This window comes from Porites lutea, chromosome 1 (assembly GCF_958299795.1).
Source record: "Porites lutea chromosome 1, jaPorLute2.1, whole genome shotgun sequence".
NCBI lineage: Eukaryota > Metazoa > Cnidaria > Anthozoa > Scleractinia > Poritidae > Porites > Porites lutea.
The window spans coordinates 14400565-14421413 of record NC_133201.1 but is presented as its reverse complement, the minus strand read 5'-3'; the positions used below and the strand labels follow the sequence as shown (position 1 = coordinate 14421413).

The 20849-nt window shown below is 37.1% G+C and overlaps 1 protein-coding gene across 2 annotated transcripts; it reads left to right on the top strand.

Moving 5' to 3' along the window:
- Positions 1-1529: 1529 nt before the first annotated feature.
- Positions 1530-20668, top strand: LOC140945873 (oxysterol-binding protein 2-like). 2 transcript variants are annotated; one of them, XM_073394934.1, is made up of 16 exons: positions 1530-1732; positions 4798-4852; positions 5679-5754; positions 5906-5987; positions 7875-7923; positions 9800-9875; positions 10377-10461; positions 12904-12999; positions 14613-14738; positions 15509-15608; positions 16287-16370; positions 17283-17343; positions 17966-18015; positions 18104-18165; positions 18966-19060; positions 19398-20668. In XM_073394934.1, exons 1-16 carry the CDS (start codon positions 1691-1693, stop codon positions 19510-19512), a joined length of 1254 nt encoding a protein of 417 aa, XP_073251035.1. In that variant the 5' UTR covers positions 1530-1690; the 3' UTR covers positions 19513-20668. The 2 variants fall into 2 exon arrangements, with proteins under 2 accessions (XP_073251035.1, XP_073251043.1); XM_073394942.1 differs by lacking the exon at positions 4798-4852 and having other exon boundaries at positions 1538-1732.
- The last annotated feature ends 181 nt before the right edge of the window (positions 20669-20849 follow it).

The window sequence follows — 20849 nt, the reverse complement described above, 5'->3', positions numbered from 1 at the left end:
ATTGCTTGTGTCAACAAACAACTTAAACGGTATTTTGGAAAATTTGACTAGGGGTATAGGTATGGCTGAGTGGAAGATGAGCCCCCTCCCGCCCCTCACCCATCTCCCGCTTTTCAAAACGCTCCGCCGCCTCTGGAGTGGCTTCCCTGTCGTCCCAGAGAATTTCTGCAATATTGTCGAGGGTCTGTGACGTAAATTTTTGTCTAATCCAGTGAATGTCGATTTATCCCGATCCCCGTGACCCGAGCATATCTTTTCTTTTTAAAAAGCCAAGGGTTTGGATGCATCCTCACCTTCCAATGCAACACAAAAAGTGGTGAGATCAGTCACGTGACAGGATTAAGGGCAAAGTGAATGTTGAAATAAAAGCTTTAATAACATTTTAATAATGAAGAAAATACAGTCTGCCCTTCGAACTGCCATTTTGGTTCTCTAAGGCAATATTTCCCCAATCCGGGATTAAAAATTAAAAAACACCAAATAGCAAGTCACGTGCATAAATTCAATCCCGCACCTTGTTCTCCCTCGACTCCTTCTCAGCGATTTCCGGCTTCAAACTTGCTTTGGAGTAAATCCTTGATCCCGAGAAACGCTGTCATTGTCTTGCCACGTCTAGAATTTATTCAACGTAATTCTTAGTCCTGAAAAACCTTATGAGGACAAGACATTATTTGCAATTCGAATTGCTCGCTTTTTGATCAGTGCACCCCACATAGATGGCCTTTTTTGAGAGATTAAAAGAACACCTGATGATCGTTAGGTAGTACAATAACAATAACTAACCTACTAGCGAAGGTTTCTTTCCGGGATGGTTTTTAGCATTTACGGTCCTAAACAAGACTGCTACCCAATTTGATGACGCGAGCGACTTCCAAAATGCTAGAAACCCGTACCGGAAAGCAGGGTGAAAAAATCAAATCAATGCCACGTCTCAACGTTGCCGAAGAATATGAGGTTAACGACTTTTTCAAAACTTAAAACTGCAAATTATAGGTTCGTAGCCCGAGAAAACATGATTTTCTGAGGTTAGCGTTTCCGACCTGCTCTTGGTTCACTTGGCCGGGTTTTTGTATACCCGAGGTGACGTAGCTCACCCTCAGTCAGGCAGCAGATCACATGCAATCTGTTTTAGGACCCAGCCCAGAATGTCTTGAACTGAATTTAAAGCTCACAGGCCTACTGGCCTGTGGTTACAACAGGATATTAAAAGCCAACAACATATACGACACGCGTACAAACATACAAATGATACTGGAAGTTACATTCTAGTTTTCCTGTCCACTTTGACCGTTTTCTTTCGTTCGAGAAAAAAAAACAATGTTAAAGAACGAAAAAAGCGCTCCCACTCCCCCCCCCCCCCCCCTTCGCAGTTAATATTCTCCTTCCGACTTATTAAAGGAAAACTATCGCCAAGATGGGTGCTAATTTGAGCATTTAGGGTGTTTTTCATGTGATTGATGGAAGGCTCAGACGAAAGCCAAGTGCAACTCATGTGCCCTTGACTCCGAACACCTGTCCAATCCCACAATCCCACGCGACCCTGCAATTGTCAGAGAAAGGAAAAACAAGTCCGGAAAAAAAAATCTCGTTTCATGCGATGGAAGGGACGAGTAGCGGGGGATATTATCGAGAATTTTGCTCGAAATGAAACTGGTGTAAGAAGTACTTCAACCAGTAAAACTAACCAAATATGATACGAACACAAATTAACGCTTCGGAGCTCTCAGAAAAGGTGAGTTTCTTGGTTCGATGTCGGACGTTCTTTCTTTTATGCTCAATTCAAATCATTGCGTACTGTGCTTTCCTTGGAAATGTTTGCGAAGTCACGGACGTTTTCAAACAGGCCACATATGTACAATTTATAATTTTCGAAATATTTAAGAAAAGCATAATATGTATTAAGGTATGTTTACAGCATTGCTTTCGTTCGATTATTCGAAGCCTTTGTTGATAGGTACATGTGGCTGTATTATTTGCAATCGATAATCAAAAAAAGATTGTGTTTCATGGTTTACCCATCAGCAAAAATTGGATGTTTATTCGCTGAACCTTACTTAGTTTAATGGTGGCTGCCATATAGGTTGTATTGTCGGTGACCGGTTGCCAAAAACTTCCCAGTATTTCAAGCTTTGCGCGATTTCGTGTTTTGAAAAAGCTGTCTAATCAAATGGTGTTATGTCATTGCTTCTCTGCCGATAAATGAAGCAATTGCAGTGGAATAGCGTACGAAAGGTATAGTGTATCTACATTTAAAGAAACAGCATTTTAAATTTAGTACTGGTAATATTCTGTTGACGATGTTTTTGGCTTTCTTTTCTCGAATCCATGTAATTTGAATTTTACACTAACTCTTATTATATAAATTTTAGGTTTCTATACACTGCCAAGACCCAATCAATATTTGCGGGTAGCAAAGTTAATTCACGTCATTTTTTTTCTAAGAAGGAATCATAATGCGACAGATTTAGTGACTCAATAAATTATATTAATAACAAAGTGAGAATTGTGATTACAAGGATACAGTGAATGTGAAACAGCTTTGATGCATCTCTAAAATACAGAGGGCTTAATTCTTTACCTACGTTTGATAATCATCAATTAGTAATAACACAAACCACAATGGTTTGTTCTCTTATGTCGGTTAAATCATGGTAAATATATTCTCTATTTTAATTGAACTTACTATAACAGAAACAGGTGATGGGTAGACTGATTTTTTATATGACCCCTTCAATTCTTCACAGGTTAGAAGTGAATTAGAAAGTATTGTGTACAGTCTTGATCTACATACCAAGCCATAGTGGCAAGTCAATTTTATATAATCAGTAGCCTGTCTCATTTGCCAAGCATGATTTTTAATGGTATAATTCTTGATAATCATATTTGAATATCCCAGTCAGTATTAAGCATGCATTCCAGGGTTGCATATTGTCAGGTATATGACACTTCAATATAAACAATGCAAGGGAAATTTTATATCCTGAACGACAGATGACTTCCTTTGTTCTACCAGCTGGCAGTCAATTTTGCAGGCCTTTATTGGGCCGTGTAACCAAGTGATTAGAATGCTGGTATTGCATGTAACTGTAATTGCTAGCTGCATGGATTTGTTCACAGTTGTCCCAAGTTCAACCCATTAGCCATGCTAGTAAATAGCTATATAGCTGGTTCGTTGGAATAAGTGACTGTGAAAAATACCATAGTATTCTCAAATTGCTGCTCACGTAGAACTTCATGTAAACCTGAAGTTCACCTATCTTTTGTTCCTTGCATGAACTGCACGTGTCATAAATTGCCAGTTTCTAAAATAGAATTTAGAGTAGGTACACTGTATAGGAGGCTTGCACTGGAACCTGTAGCTTTTTGTCTGATTAAAGACACCTTCCAACTCACTTCTCTTGTTGCTGAACTCCGGTCCTGAAAGTTACAATAAGTGAAAGACAAAAGTAGTTGTTACATATTGTAAAAGTATACTTTGGCCAACAATGCCAAAACATTTGTGCAAATACCCTGAGTATGTAAATTTTTTACAAATTGTGCAAATCATGCACATTTAAGATAATATGCAAAGGTACTGAAGTACTACCCAAACGGCAAGTTTGAGAATATTATGGTATTTTTCTAAGTGGCCTTAGAAGTGAGTCAGGCTTGTATGCACCATGGAATTGATACTCTTACAGTACATGGTCTCCTCTCTAGTCTGACCACCCTTTGAGCCCCCTTTATCAAGTTAGAGGCAAATGTTGGTTAATAGACAGTACAGTGCTGCAGTGTGCAATGCCACTATTATTTTGGTTTTCAGAGTGCTCTACTATTATTTAAACAAGAAACTAACCAGTACCCATGCTATACTCTGTAGTCTGGTTAAAGCTGCCTGAAAATCCTTTCAAAGAAATGCATGGGCAATGCAAATAAGAGATAACCTTTTCTTTAGCATCATACACTGTACCCCCTAATTATAATACGAGTTACGCATTATCTATTCATGGTGCCTCCATCACGGATATTATAATGTTTTCCAGCAATTTTTAGACCGATGCCATAAGTTATGTTTTATATCAGTGCCGTTGAACATTAGATGTCTACTGCACAAACAGGAAAAGCAATTTTGGAAAAACTTTAACAGTGTGATACACAATGTAACCACACACTGAATTCCTCTTTTCCACAAGAGATGTTTTTTTTGAAATACGACCTGAGATACAAAGGCTGCCATAGGCTTTAGATAAACACAGATTGCTGTAAGAATACATTTGTAAACAGATTACTTTTGAATACAGTGTACATGTACAACCTTTTCTGATGATTCTGTGTGTATAGAGATATTCACAATTTTTAAATATTTTAAATCTTTTTATAATTTCCTTGTTAAATATATTTTTTTTTTGCATTTTAAACCTTGTTACACTTTTAAATCTTTTTATACTTTCTATCATATTTTAAATCTTTTTGTATTGTATTTATCTGAACTTTTGAATCCTTTTTCCTGTAACATTAGATATGTATTTTTATCCATTGAACAATAACGGCACTTTAATTGTTATTATTAGAAATTGGGTAGAGACATATTTATAGGAGTGGGCTGGCAGTAATGGTAGATGATCAACCAACCGAGTAGTGCTTGACACGACATAGGCTGATGAGTGCGATTATTAGTTGTGATCCAAAAACTGTAATTATGCTCTGGCTGAAGTGACTAATAATTTTTGTTTTAAGAGGTGGGAGTATCAATCCTATCCTTTAACTTAAATAATTTTATATAACAGTCATAAATCAGGGTCTGTTTTCTTTTTTCAGGAACCTTTGGAAGACGATTGTGACACTGAATTTCTTCTTTTGAAAGAAAGCATAGGTAAATGATGGGCTTAAAAGCAATTCAGACCTGTGAAATTGATTTTTTTGTGACAAAACTATTACTTATCACAGTAATTCAATGAAAACAGTTGCTGTAATGGACTTTTCTGTTAATTATTATCTGTCAAAGGAAATTACATTCATCATTATGGTTTAGTATTAGTAGTATGATAGTTTAATATTAATACTTTTGGCAGTTAAAAACTGAATAAACAGTTCAATTTACAATTGGATGATTTAAATAATTAAGTCTGTTTACATTGATAAGTATTACAATAATAATTGGAATCAGAAAAACCTAAAAGTAAAAAAGTCATTTGGTCTCTTTGTCCTTTTCATTGTTGTAGTGGTTTTAGTATTTCCTGATCTTAACTGATATGGGTTACAGTAGATCATGTCATAACTTGCGGAGCTAAGAAAGATATGGAGTGGCTCTCAGTCTTCATATCTGCCATCAACTTCTTACATATGAGTATCATGTGATCTGCTAACAATTTCAAATTTGCTTGGTCTAGAGCTTGTTGTTAACTAGAGTTTGGAAATATTATTCTTAAGGCTCTTCTTTGTGTAGATTCAATAGCGTCAGAAAAAGGTATGCAGGAATATAGACTTGCCATACTTGCACAGCATACTTTAAGACCAATCTGATATCATAATTATGTGTATACCTTGAGCATGTCTTCTGGCATGACTCCTGTGCACTTGAACACCCTAAGAGCGTACAATTACATATTCAACATGAGCGTTCCACTTAAGGTCATTGCTAACTTCTAAAAGCTTAAACGACCCTTCTCCCTCTTTTTCTATTTACTTTTTTCATGTAGTCTTCACTAAGAAAAGACCAACAAGAAAAGTCCTTCCTGTTGCAAGAGAAAGAAGTTCAATAAGGAGCCTAATAAAGTAGGTGTTATGCTTACATAAAAATTAATTTTATTGCATGTACTGCTTATTGGTTGTCAGAGCTATTACAACATATGGTTTACAGGTGTACATACCTACCTGTGTCTGACCTTATTAATTAATTAAAAAAGTCTTTTTTTTTGTTCGGCAGCTTTATGAAATCAGTTGTTGGCAAGGATTTAACAAAAGTTACTATGCCAGTTCACTTCAATGAGCCTCTATCATTTTTACAGGTACAGCTATAAAGATACAACTTGCTTTTTAAAGTTTAGTGGTTATTATTTCAAAAATATATCTAGCTGATTTTTGAAAACCAACCTAATGAAATTTACAGTCATTTGAGTAAAAAGGCATCAAAAGGCAGTTTTCTTAAGCCCAAGAAGCTCCAAAATCTTAGTAACGAAGGAAAAAGGAAAGGAGAAAAAGAAAGAGCGAGGAGAAGGAAAGGAGGAGAAGAGAAAAAAGCAATGGTTGCAGTCTTAGTTTTTATAATAGCTATACTTTGGAGATAGTTTTTGGCCGAAAAAACCTGTTAGACGCAAAATGCCCATTTGGTGATAATGTTATCAAAAATCTAGACTGCAAAACAGTCTGTATTTTTGCATATTCAAGTACACTCTATGCACGAAAATTTAAACAAAAGCTGAAAACAGAGAGCAAGACTGGGGAGAGATGCTAGAAATCGGCTAGATATATATAGCAGTTAGAAAGGTAATGTACAGCTGTAGTACCATTCAGAGCTCCTTGAACCTTGCACCTATCCCATAGTCATGGTAACCATTGGGGTGCCATGGAGCCAGCAACTCTTTCCCTCCATTTGATTTTGTTTTCAGATTTTCTTAGGGTGTTGCAAAACTTCAACCCAGTCCACTCAGAGATATTATTCTCTCAAGGCTTCTTTTGTTCGCCCCTCCTTCTACCTCCTTGCACTGTTCCTTGTAAAATAATTGTCTTGGCAAGCCCTGCTGATCTTGATTCTTGCTGAAACCTGAGTCTTTAACTTGCGTTTCTTTAACTGGGTTAAGAGGTCATCGTAGGGTCTAATGGCTTGCCTGATTCTGTCTCTGACTGCATCGTTAGTGATGTGTTCTCTGTATGAAATGCCAAGCAGTTCATCTCAGTGGCCTGCAATTTCTTCAGGATGTCCGCTGTCAGTGTCCAGGTTTCGCAGGCATACAACAGTACTGAGATACAGTGTAACCATGGAGCCCCTAAGACTTAAGTTTAAGGGTCCCAGAGGGAAGAGTGGGGTCCTAAGAATGAGAATGCTGCACAATGAACATTAGTTTCCCAAGCCTCTTCTTGGAGTTCCAGTATGGATCACCAATCGGAACATTTGAAAAGCAAGCTTAAAAACAATTGAAAGTGAGTGCAGCACTCTTCAGTCAGAAAAAGGGCAGGGACAAATGCCACGTGAACTGCTGTGGTTCGTTTACCCTGGGAGCAGAGATTTCTGTTAAAACACTTTGTAAAGTAGGCAATGACTGGAAATACATCTGTGTGTGCAGGCTATTTGAAAAGCAGTATAACAGCCGTTAAGTTTTTGCCCATTTAACTGAAAAGCATTAGTGTACTTTTTCCTTGAGAAGGTCACATATTTACGATAATTTTATTTAATAATAATTATTGTTATATATAATTATTGTAATTAGTTATGTTCTACAATATTTCCTATCATTTACATGTATGTTTTGTATGTTTTGTCTTGCTGCCAGACACTAGCCTGAGAAAATAGCCAACATCCCCACAAAATGACAACTGAGGTCCAACAACTGCTGAAAATTCATACCATGATGCATCACTACCCAGATCTGGGTAGTATTTCTGATTGGTTGAAAATTTGCTTCATCCAATCAGAAGCACTCCCCAGATCTAGGTAGTGACACATCATCAGTATGGTATTCCTGTGGTCATTCCTTGGATGTCACTTAGCAAGGAAACCTCTGATGGCATTGCAAAATGTCAGCTGTGACCTCAGGCTGGGCAGACACAAGCCTCAAATGGCTTTAATTATCATTTTTTAGGTTCTGTTTTCAAATTTTTGGTACATTTTCTTTGAGGAACTTGACATGTGATTTTAAGGCCTTTGTCATGCATCTCTTTAATTTTAATTTTTTTAGAGATTGGCTGAGGATTTGGAATATGCAGACATTCTAAACAGGGCTTCATGTAAGGAACTAGTCGATATTATTAATTTAATACATTTTTTGCTAGTTGGTGGTTTGTTAAATAAAAGACAATGTTTACATTCTATAATTGGTTAACCTGATTTAATAAGACACTGTAAATATTTGAAACTGATGTTGGCAAAACATGTGGTTTTCAGAGGGGGAACACTGAACTCTGTGATGGTTGTTGTACAGATACAATCCATAGTATGAATATGTAAAGCCTTACTGCTTCTTATTTTTCTGGTACTAAGATCAACCAAGCCAAATGGGATAAAATTTGGGCAGGTCTAAAATCTTTGACACTCTTAGATCAGCCTAATTTTTGTGGCATATATAATGAGCTGGAATCTCAGGCCAGCATTATATCAATCATACAACAAAATAGAATGAGTGTACTAGGTTATTATTCTCATGCTCAATAATATATAAAATTAATGACATGACATAATATTCTTTATGGTCCAGTCTGTGCATGTACCAGCTCATGGTTCTGATAATTATCCGATGAGCCAACTGCTGACACATGCATGAACTGGATTGTAAAGAATAATGGTAATTGATGAGGACGAAAATAAACTTGCACATAAATCAGCATTTAAACTGAACTACAAAAGGTGAACTCACCTTTTTTGATGAAAACAAAACATCAGGGCTTCTGATATTTCGGGCGGTCGCGGACCTGCGAAATTCCCAAAAAAACGCAAAATACCGGGAAATCCGCCAGAAATATTTCCAAATACATGTCGGCAAAACATATTTAATACTTATCTTGGCTATTAGACCTGTTTTATTCACCCCAAAGGCATCTGTACATGTAGGGCTGAAGGGAGGAACCCTGGAACTTTACTACCATAACATCTAGGAACATGGATTTTAGTTTTTACCCATTTGCTGCTGGAAATTTTACAAAAAAATAATGTGTGAAGCTTGCTATTTTCTGATCTGATCTGGGCAATTAATGAAACAATATAAAATTACTCAAAATGCTGTTTATAATTGGCAGTCTTCTGTTCTTAATTTATCGGCTTTATCTTAAAGATTTATCGGCTTTTAAAGTTCAGGCTTTGGCAGAAAGTGAAATTTTAAGCACACACTGTAGTTTTATAGTTTAAAAATGTTTTAATTTTACCCTGGTTCCGTGACTGGTTTTTTCAATTTACTTCCTGCACTTTGCTCCATTTTTTGTTTAATTTTTCTTTTTTGGTTGGGCATTTACTAGGCTTCAGTTCGGTTAAGTTTTAAGGAAATTTTTTAGGATCATGGGACTTAACTACAAGGAAAAGTGCAGGTGGGTATACATATCTGGACAAGATTTTCATTGGAGTTTTTGCTGAATGGTGCTCAGCTTTCATCTGCTGTTTGAAAGATCTAGCTCTAACCTTGCACAAGTGAAATGTTAAAGTTTGTACAATCTTTAAATCTGATGTTGTCACAAGTGGTATATTGGAGCATGTGAATCCTCACAAGTGCTTATGCCCAGTTTAGGGTTGAATTTAGACTGTTATACTTCTACAAAAGAAATTTCTGTAGTTTGATTGGCTCATGGCAGTGGTATTTCAGCTTAATTTGAAATACCTACAGGTGAAAATTACAAAACTTTTATGGGTAGTACTATAAACAAATAATAGCATGATTTGTGTGTGATATTTCAAAATTGTCTCAAATTATATAAAACAGTTTCGAAATATCATTTGTGGTATTTATGCCAAATATCACTACAAATCATGCTATTACCGGTACAAATAATGTTGTTATTAATGGCATTAAAGCCATTTAAAGGATGGAAATAATAGATTTTCTCATTGTGCAAAGAATTGCCTATGCCCTGTAGGTTCACAAAGCACTATTATATAATATTATCTTTACTCCTACAGTTTGTAAAAACTCACTGATGCGACTGGCACATGTGGCAGCTTTTGCTAGTTCAACATACTCCACTGTCCTTGGAAGGTATGTACACTGTATCAAGGGGGGCAAAGGTGGGCTCGTCACAAGTTCAAGAACAACACTTTTGCATTTCAAGAGTCACAAAACAAATAGTGTATTTGATCTCGGCCACATGTTTGGGTCTGAGCACGCTGAAGTGTGAAGTTACATCAAAACCTCAAAAGTGAAGTTAAATCAAGCCTCCAGATGGTGGTTAAGATCGTTTAGCCAACTGAATGATTTAATTTCTTCAATTTGCCCTCAATGTACGTGTACTGTATAGAGATTAAATTAGCAGTTCATGTTTCATGGAGTGCATAAAATTCAATCACAATAATTCACAGAACAGCTTTTCGGTACATCACGATTCATGGACAGCAAAAATTGACCATCACTGGGCTTCATGAAGAAAGCTTGCCCCCCCCCCCCTCCCCTCATTATCAGGTACCTCTGTTAATGCATTTCTTTAATGCCCACTGCAGATTTCATTTTATGAAAATATAATGAACTTGATCTTGATTGCAGGTTCTGGAAACCCTTCAACCCAATTTTAGGTGAAACATTTGAATTCATTAACCATGATATTGGTTATGCACTTATAGCAGAGCAGGTGAGAACAGCAGGATAGCTAGCATAGTCTGATCGGGGGGGGGGGGGGGAGTGGGGGGTCAAGTGACAGGGATGATTGAGTGGGGGCAAAAATCAAAACCCAAAAAAATCCCTAGGGCTTCCAACAAAACCCTAACAAATCCCTGGACAAAAAATTAACCCCCAAAAATTCCCATGCCAAATTTCTGAGCCTTGAAAATTTCCAGAAGGCAATAAATGTAACGAAAAAAAAAAAAAAATGATTTTGGTGTTTGTTTCTTCATCATACTGGCTGAAGTTGTCACACAGGCATTACCATGAGTCTTCAGATTGTTTTGAATACCCAAAATATCCCTAGTTAAATCAAGCCATCCAAAAAAATACTTGTCAAATTTTCCCACCCAAAAAAATCCCCCCCCCCCCCCCCTGGGAGTCTGATCAACGTTACACCATGTACGTAATTAAATACCTCTTATTAGCAGAGTTTTTGGTCCGTACTGTAAATTACGGACCGAGTATTTTTCCATCGATTTATGGCCCAAGCACGAAGCGGGCAGGCCATAAATCGATGAAAAAAAAAAATGAGGATCCTTAATTTACAATACAGACCGAAAAAACGAGGCTAATAACATGTTTATTATATGGCTTCTTCCAGTTTCGGGGACTGGAAACAAGTGCAGGACGCGCGAATTGACAATCATTTGACAGGTGTCAAAAAGGAAAGTTTTTATTGGCTCACGAAAACAATAGCACACAACAGAGGGTTTCTGAGAAAATTTCTGGCAAATTTAACTTGCCATGAAGTTTATTTGGTCAAAACTAAGAGCGCTGTAAGTTTTAGGTCTTTAATGTAACGCTGGAGTATTTTGGAAACCGGGCACTGTGTCTTTCTCAAAGTCGTTTCCATCTTTCCTCAATTGGTCCTTGTAAAAAAAACACTGCAAAAGGCAAAGAACCTTTTCAAGGTAAGTTTGTTGTCATTGTCGAAGATTTGCTCACTAATTTTTTGGGGAAAACCTCTCAAATTTCTGCCAGTTCATTCTCGTCTTCAAGTGTGATCTGCATTAAAATGTTCAAACATGGACCATCTTTTTTTCCACAGAAAGGTTATGATTCAGTTTCTACATCAGCTTCGTTCTGGTTCAAACAAATCTAGGTTAAAATCTGGAAAGGCAATGTCAATATCCCAGTCCTCAGGGTTTACAGACAAAGTTTAAGTATATTCGGTCAAAACTAAGAGCACTGTAAAATTAAAATTCACTCGCCAATGTGACACTGGAGTCTTTTGAAAACTGGACATTGTGTCTGGCTCGGATTGATGGCTTCTATCTTTCTTTCATTGGTCTTTGGAAAAACACTGCAAATGACAAAGAAGTTCGTCAAGATGATCGGGTGCAGGCATGTTTGTTATCATATTTGTTGAAGGAATATTACTCATTTTCTCTTAGGCAAAACATCTCGAATCTCTGCCTGTCGATTTTCGTCTTCTTAACTGTGTACTACAATAAGATTTTCAAACACTGACTAGAATCCTCTTCGATAAGATTACGAGTTAGTTTCTTCATCGCCTTTGTTCACAAATAAACACACGGTTTAAAATGTTGAGGGACAAAGTCAAAATCTAAGTCCTCACAGTTGATAGACGTCTTATAACTTAATTTCAACCTTTTTTCCGAGGTAAAGAGATTTAGAGCTCCGAAATGAGCATTTTTTTTTAAAATTTTGGCCCGTATATATAGCAAGTTACAGACCGCAAATCGACCAATCGCATGGTGAAAACAGACTCAGCCATATAATAAAAGTGATTAATGCAATGCAGATAACTTCTGATCAGTGACTTCTGTCTATTATACATTGCCCATGTAGGTTAGCTTGAGTTGTATAGAATGCTGTGGACAGTATTTTGTTCCTCTGTTGTTAAACAAAGAGCACAGATTCCTAAAACCAAGAATGAGAACACCTGGAATCTGTCATTAATTTACATTTAGGGCACAGCTGAATCCGGCCACCACTGAGTCACAGTTTTTGGGTAGTGACATCCTTGGGCAACGTTAGCTGGCCATTGATATTAAGACATCTCTTTGGGGAGTGTACAATGTGAGCAGACAGCTCATTTTAGTTCAATTGAACTTGAGCTGGTTTTCAGTCTTGATCATGCATCTAGTGTGGTGTGCTTTGTTTAACCACTCTTTGATTATCATTATTTTACCTGTTTTATTTTTTGTGGATCGTTGTTACTTATTGTGACAACTAAGATCATGCAGGTGAGATACACAGGTGTAGGAATTTTTCTCTCTCTGAGTTAATTCGTTTGTTTGGTTGTTTTTAAATTACTTTGTAATATGCACTTGAAAATGGAACCAAAAACAGTCAGTAATTGGTTGTGTTCTATTACTTTTGGCATGTATTATACATACAGTATGTAGAAATTGTAATATTTCATAACTTGCTTGTCTAATTTCAGGTCTCTCATCATCCACCTATCTCTGCTCTTCATGCTGAATCAGATCACTGGGTATTTTGGCAGGAATACAAGCTTGACACTAAGTTTAGAGGACAGGTACGTGCACTATGATAAATTTTACTGTGTGTTCTTAGTTACCATGTACCATGTCAGGGCTTTAATCTAAATATGGACAGAAAAACTCTACACTGTGAATGTATGTATCCTAGTACAAGACAAATTATTACAACTAAATCATGCTGCTTAAGAACTGTTATTGTTGGCAGACAGTTATCAGCGTTAACTGCTGTTCAATATTATTATTAGTCTTCTGTTTGTTTAGATACTAAGTATTTTATGCACTATCCTCGGAGACCCAGGGGTTAGTCAGTCGGACCGGGAGAAAAGGTGCGACAAAAGTTTTCAAGCATGGGTGGAAGAGCCCCTGGGTACCGACTCTCACCGGCCAATTTCCAAAAGGTCAAGTGAATGCTATCTCCTGATTGGGCACAAAAAATGCTTTGTATTATTGTGCGCAATCAGCCAACAGTTTCTCCTGAGTTCTTTTAGTGAGTTCGTACACGACAGCTAATATCTCGCCACAGTTGCCTGGTTCGTTCACCAAGCTTTTCTAACCAGAAACAAAGGAACTACCGATGAGTCGAAAAACGTTTCGGATGCTATCATGAGCAATTCAATTTGCACTGAGAAAATTCTGTTTCTGACGGATCACAATGTATCATAAATAATGGGAAGTTTGAGATGTAGCGGCAACGAGAAAGTAAAAAAAGCAATGGCTTGATAAGGCAAACAACAACTTTGCACGTGCATCACACTTTTTTGTACATTTCTTTGCTGTCACTGCACGACTGCCAAATGAAAATACCTAATTTCACATTTTGTGAAAGACGTAAACTAGCAATGACAAAAGTTTCTTTCTCTTCATGAACTTGGATATGGTTGATAGAAATTCAGCTCCAGAAGAGTTCGCTTGCATTTGACAAAGTAAGTGATGCGAGTTGGAATAATCACGATAGAGACTGACAAAATGTGAATTCACTTTTCATGCAACGTTTTCATGGCTGTCAGCTGTCATGGCATCTTAATCTCCTGAATATTTAAGAAGGTGTGATTGATGCAAGGGTGAATACCTGTTATGAGCTCAAGCTTGTATTTTTGGAAAAGCGTCTTTAGTTTTCGGGTAGACAGTATTTTGAACTGGAGAGTTAATATCAAACTGAAAGTTCCTTGACTGCGTGCATTTCTTTGATGCATGAGCCAGACAAGCCATGATCGAGTCAATAGCCTTCATGTGCGAACTCACGAAAAGAACTCAGGAGAAGCTGTGCACTGATTGGGCACAATAATACAAAGTATTTTTTGTGCCCAATCAGGAGCCAGCATTCGCTTGATTGTTTGGAAATAGACCGGCGAGAGTCAGTACCCAGGGGTTTTTCCGCCTGTGCTTAAAACTTTTGTTCGGCCTTTTGTCCCGGCCCGACTGACCGCCACTGGGTCTCCGAGGATGTTTATGAACCAACTTCAAGTTATTAATTAAGGATGTGAGGCATGACTGTGCAATTGCAGGTGACATGATTGTTACAGTGTTCTGTCTGGTATAGCCATTGGCATTTTTTTAATCATGTATTAACTTGTTACTTTTTTCGTGTTTTTTAGCTGTCTTGAAGTATGGGAAGGTGATATGTATTTGTTTGTTTGTTTATTTTCAGTTTTTTAAAGTTATTCCAACTGGCATGTGTCATGTAAAGTTCAAGTCAGATGGGCATCATTTTTCTTGGAAGAAACCAATCACAACAATTCATAACATTTTAGTTGGCAGCTTGTATGTGGACCAGGTACTGAAGTGCTTGCTATTCACTCTGCATTGCTGGTATTGCTATTTACTCATTCAAAATATTTCTCTCCTTCTGATTGGTTGAGTACCTTCAGTAAATGGCTGATTTTTCATAACCATATTACTTTTTATCCCATGCCATAAACAATACAGTCAATCAGAGAGTAACAAACCTGTTGCATGTTCTGTACAATGTAATGGGTGGTATTTCATTAAAAAAAATTAATTCTGGCCATGCTTGTTGCCTCGATTTTCCCACTGAAAACAGCGATGAAAGGGAAAGCAAAACTTGAAATTTTCTACCATTTTTGTTTTGCAAAAAAGCCGAGCTGTTGCAAGCCCTCTGCTACCTGCCTGACTTCAATTCTCCATGATTTGCTATTACCCACTCATAGATGTTACTCACTGCAACCAGTGGCAAAAATGTTAGACACTGATAAAAACCCGACCTTTCTTGCTTCAAATCGCTGCTAGTCGTACATCTGTGAAATATAATACTCACCTTCCTCCTCCACTCAGTTCAAAGTTGTTCCTCTAAGTTTTGAGCATGGTCTTGTATTGTTAGCAACTTTGATGAGGGGAGAGGGGGGGAATCACAAGTAGAATCACAGTAGATTAATATCATAAGCTGGTTGGTTTAAAAGCCAAATAAAGTACATATACAGTATCTCAAGTATTCTATTGCAACTGGTTGAGAGCATGCTTATTGTTGAGTAACTTGACTTTTAATAATAACAGTAGCACTGATGTTGATTTACATTAATTTTGTAGGAAGGAGATGTGTTAGTAACAAATCACATGTCAAGGGAGCAATGTGCACTACATTTCCAGCCAGTTAGAAAAGTCCAAGAGAATTTCAAAAGGCTCACAGGTACTTAAAGGCAATATTCAGCTATTTTTACTGAGTCAAGACCTTTTTAACTGCTTGCATGTTTTGTTTTCCCATTGCAGTCCATGTGATGTTACCCCAGAGAACTGTTTCTTTCAAAATATCATGCTATCTACCTGCATATACATACGTAACTGATAAAAAGACAAACGGCAAATTCTGTTGATAACATTTGGTGGTCTGAGTTGGGAAAATAAAACATAGAAATAAAAAAAAAGCCAATCTCAACGTGCAATCAGACTCTATTCATGCGAAAGTATTTTCATAATCTTTGCACGCTGTTATGTTAATTTTCACGCCACATCGCTTTAAATGCTGTAATCTGCACAATTAAAAACATTTTTCCATGATAGTGGAGACATGACTACTCCGAAACGTCGGATTTTATCGTTCGTTTTTACCGTTTAATGTCTTAAGAAATCTCTTATAATACAAGTAAAAAAATTGTTATTTTCAAGGATATCTGCGTCAACCCTCAAAAAATACAACCCAAAAAAAGCAATGCAGTGTAGCTGTTTGATTCCCCGCCTACTCCTTGTATTTAGTCAGCAACTTGAAATCTTAGTGACAGCGAGCCCTGCCAAGTATGATTAACATTTTTATCCCAATCAAGCACTGCTATAATATACCAAACAGAATATGTGTTATTTTGTATGACAGGTGAAGTGCGGGATAGAGATGGACATGTCAGCTATCGCATAACTGGAGCATGGGACACTGGGCTTGAATTACTGTCAGAAGATGGTAAAACCCTCCTTCACTTTATTAACATTGTCAAAAATAACAATATGGACTGCAATGGAAATGCAGTTGAGGTTTATTTTCTATTGTATGATCGAGATTCCACAAAACTTTGAAATTAGTTGATTCCATGTGGATTTTTCTGAACTAATTTCCAGTTTATTAACAAAAACACTGATGCTAATTGAAACTAATTAATTCAAAGCAGGATGAATACTGGTATGTATTAAGTAATGATCCGGGTAAGGTGGATAGCAATTTCTTTTGTTATTCGGCAACGGTGCTTTCCCCACATAGGAATGTTCTCATTTTTACACAGAGAATGCATAAACCTACATGAAGGCCGTTTACCCAATAAAATGCATTTACACTCCACTTTGAAAGGGTGTTTTTTTGTGGTAAAAGATTTTGACCAATCACAAGAGTTGAAACCAATAGCCAAGAAGAGTTGACAATTTTACATGTTCCCCACATAGGATTTCTTTGTTATTCAAACTGAGACCAGATTTTGTTATATGGAAGATGGTTGGAAAGTAAGGATGAATATATGTACTGCTTTATGAAGTTTTGTTAACTTTTGCTGTTTAAGCCAATCAGAAGTAAGTACAGACAATAGAAAAGTTAGCACCTTTTTTGCATTCTAACATGTTCGTTGCCGTTGTTGCTATCGTTCTTATCTGGACCGTTTCTTAAAACTACAAACGATATTGAGAGGGGTAAAAACGGCAGAGAATTGAACAAAGAAACATACAAGAACAAAACATTGCTGTAATTGGAGGGTCTCAGCCTGGCTTTTTAAGGATGGAAAGTTTTTATGACATTGTCCAACTTATTCTAATGTTTTGTAGACAGGAATTCTAAATTATTGTACACTGTTTGAAAATGTTGTGTTTTACTTTTACTTAACTTTTTCAGATCCAAATATGGACCCTATTGACCTCTGGGCTGTAAATAACAAGCCAGAAGATTCATCAAGGTGAAAAACAAAAGATTTATTTTTGTTGAGGCAAATGCTCCTTGCGAGTGCAATTTGCATGACTAAAAAGTATACCGGATTCCAACACTGTGATGAGAGGGTTTCCTGCTCAGTGCTAAACCAGTGGGTGTAATAAGAGGGAGGGAGAGAGGGGGTATAGAATGGGAGATGTTTTGAGTATCTAAACAAAAATGAAATGTGATTGACAATGGTGTTTGCTGGCTGCATTCACTGTGAAAACTATTTAAGAACACAATAAGGTAGAAGTCCGTCGCTTTGCTTAAACACAAATAAATGCTTATTTCTTTAAACATGTAGCTCCAACGTTCGTGATTGAAATTAACCAAGGATTGTAAATTTTCAGCCCTATTGTAATTTGCAACCAATAAAGAGCTTATAGAAAGGTGTCCTAATATATCAAGGAGCAGTTCTATCGTATTTTGCCGACGCATTAGTAATTCTCCACCGTTGAACTAATGTAAAATGTCTATGTTCTGTGGAGTTTGTTTTTGCGGACACTTGTCATTGCATTTCAGATTTTATTTTGGAGATTCCGCTAGGGATCATTATTATTACTATTTTGAATAGATCTGACCTTTACATACTAATTTATTACTTGCAGGTTTTATGCCTTTACAAAATTCACAATTCAACTGAATGATCCTGAATATGGTAAGTGTTGGTGCTGAGTGTGATAAGATTCAAATTCATAAAAGGTAATTGATCAGTAGTGATGCTGAATGCTGTTTGGTTTTTACAGATGTGTCATGTCATACAGATTGCCGCGTCAGGACAGATATTCGATTGCTTGAATGCGGCAAGGTACATTATTGTTGCGGTTTCAAGTTAATGCTTTAAAATTTGTGATAATATAATTACAGTCGAACCTCCTCAACTCTCTGTGAACCGGTAAACAATCAGTACATTCACTCTTGCATGTTATTAAATCTTTCTATAACCACCACCTCTCTCCAAAACACTAAAGGCCACTAACGCGCATGCCAACTGTCAAAGTACCTTCCTACTACGGCCACTTTAAAGGCTGCACAAATTGATGTTCTCCAATTTATACTACTAGATGAGAAATTTCGGCAATTTGATTGGCTTAGAGTAGTGGTATTTCAGCTTAATTTGAAATACCTACATGTGAAAATTACAAACCTTTTGCGGGTAGTAGTATAAAAAAATAATAGCATGATTTGTACGTGATATTTGGCATAAATACCACTTGTGATATTTCCAAATTGTCACAAATTTCACTCGCCTAACGGCTCGTAAAATTTTGTAGAACAATTTCGAAATATCACTCGTGGTATTTATGCCAAATATCACTACAAATCATGCTATTACCTATACTAATTAGAATTGGGTTCTGTTCTATACGCAGTAGTTTGATTCTAAGCATACCTCTTCGTCCAAAACTTTGTGTCATTTTTAACTCTTGCCTGTTCTGTCTCTACCGCCATTACTGACTTAACTTCTCTCCCTGAAGTGCCCGATGTTTTAACAGAGGTTCGACTATAAATGATTGTTCGTCAGCCTTATACGTGCGATGATAGTTTCATTGGAGAATTTGTAGGCTTCAAGTAACGACTTAGTAATAGTGCATGTTGTGTTTGTAGATTGATGCCTCAGCCAGTGAAAAGCATCGCCTTGAAGAAAAACAAAGAGCCGCCAGGAGGCAAAGGGACTTGTCTGGGGAGGCGTGGTCGCCTAGGTATGAAGTAGATGCCGGCGTTGAACTCATCATCAAGGAGAATCTTTTTCCCCTTAATGTTGGGTCAGAATAGCTGTGATTTCCCTCAGCATAAAGCATTAAAAAAGAAATATTAAAGATGGTGATGATGATGATGAAATCAGTGACCATAAAAATCCGTTGATACTGGCAATCTTAGATCACGACTATAGCTGTAAGGTTACAGACAGCTGAATCGGTTTACTCTCTTTTTTTCGAAGAAGTAAGCCTGAATCGCATGATTATATTCTTCTCGAGAAGCACTTGGTTACGTTACATATCTATATGTTGAGTTACAGTGGGTCATACTTTTTTGTAGGTGGTTTGTGCCCAAGGAGGAGACGGATTCTGGAACGTTCTGTTATATGTACAAAGGAGGCTATTGGAAAGCAAGGCTAAAGGGACAATATACAGACTCGCCTTATATCTACTAAACTAAAATGAATTCAGTTACAGAACCATAACTGGTCGCATGCAGAGTAATATAATGTGTATTAAATATGGATGTATGGGGCATGCCATTCCCATTCCTAACAGTGAGAAAAGTTTTGGTTGTGAATATTGTCTAAATTTGTGTATAAGATTGCTATTACAATCAATAAAATCCACAGGCTATTTGAAGTATGCATGTTTATTTCATGCTCTGTGGCAAGTTTGCGTAAAAAAAAATTAGAAGATAATTACACTAACAACGAATGTCTTTAATACTGGTGCGGATAGCAAGCTAGGAAGCTACTTAAATGTTAGGGCTAGCGTTTGAAAAAGGTTTTCCCTCCCAAGATTAACTTATTACTGAAAAACGATGATCGCAAGATTGATTGTTCGTCCCTTTTCTTTCTTGGCCAATGAACAGAAGGTTAACTCTGGTCCAAGCCTTAAATGGAAGTTTAACTTCAGCACACGTTTATTCCATTTTGAAATTGTTAATTATGAATGAACTTCCAAAATGTTATTATTTTTCTCCCAAAGCTGGTCTTGGGACAACTGTTACTATAATATTTTTGGAGTTAAAATTCTAGTTTATTATGCTTTTGTTTCTCTTGTTTGACTTGGTGATTAAGAAATAGTGTTGATTTTAGATCCCTTCATTGATCTTGCTGTTTTTCTGTCGCCTCCTTGGTTGGGGAGTTTCAGTAATCTGCGAAGTTTCTAGTTCTAATTATACCGACTCGATGCTCTGTTCCTTGCAATCGAAGACTTCGGCAGTTTAACTCATATTTTTGAAAGCATCCTTTATTCCAAAAAATGTCCCAAACACGAACAACAATGGCTAGAAGTCCCTATAGTTATTTATTAGCTTGTTCTTAGCCATTTCTATTTTCTTGTCGAAAACAAGCAAACGTTCGACAATCAACGAGATAAGCCAGCCCGATGGGTTGGACACTCAGTTTGGTTCGCGATTTCGTGAAGTAAAAGTATGAGAAACTTTTGAGGACTGTGTACGGTCACTAGTTTATTCGTGTTCATGTATATTGAGTTGCTGTCATGTTTACTCCCCGACCAAGATGGCTTCAGAAACTGTGAAAAGCTCAATTGTTTTTACTGTATTTTATCTGTGTACATAATAAACAGATTTCATGGATGTGATTAGCAGTTTAGTTATCCTCCTTCTTAGTGTAAGCCATAAAAGGTCCACTGCACTTGCCTCGCGTGTAACACGGCTACGTTCCTCTCGTCAGGTTTCTACCACACGTCGCTTGTGGAAGTTTTTCACAGGCGACTTTTCGTTGATTTTTTTGGCGGGGTGGGGACGGGGCGCAGACCACAGCAA

What these genes read in the sequence shown, in the direction of transcription:
- LOC140945873 (XM_073394934.1), top strand. Translation starts at nt 1,691, where the DNA reads ATGATACGAACACAAATTAACGCTTCGGAGCTCTCAGAAAAG. An exon ending in ATGCACTTATAGCAGAGCAG is followed by an intron (nt 10,462 to 12,903) that starts GTGAGAACAGCA and finishes GTCTAATTTCAG; the next exon opens with GTCTCTCATCATCCACCTAT. An exon ending in GATTGCTTGAATGCGGCAAG is followed by an intron (nt 18,166 to 18,965) that starts GTACATTATTGT and finishes TTGTGTTTGTAG; the next exon opens with ATTGATGCCTCAGCCAGTGA.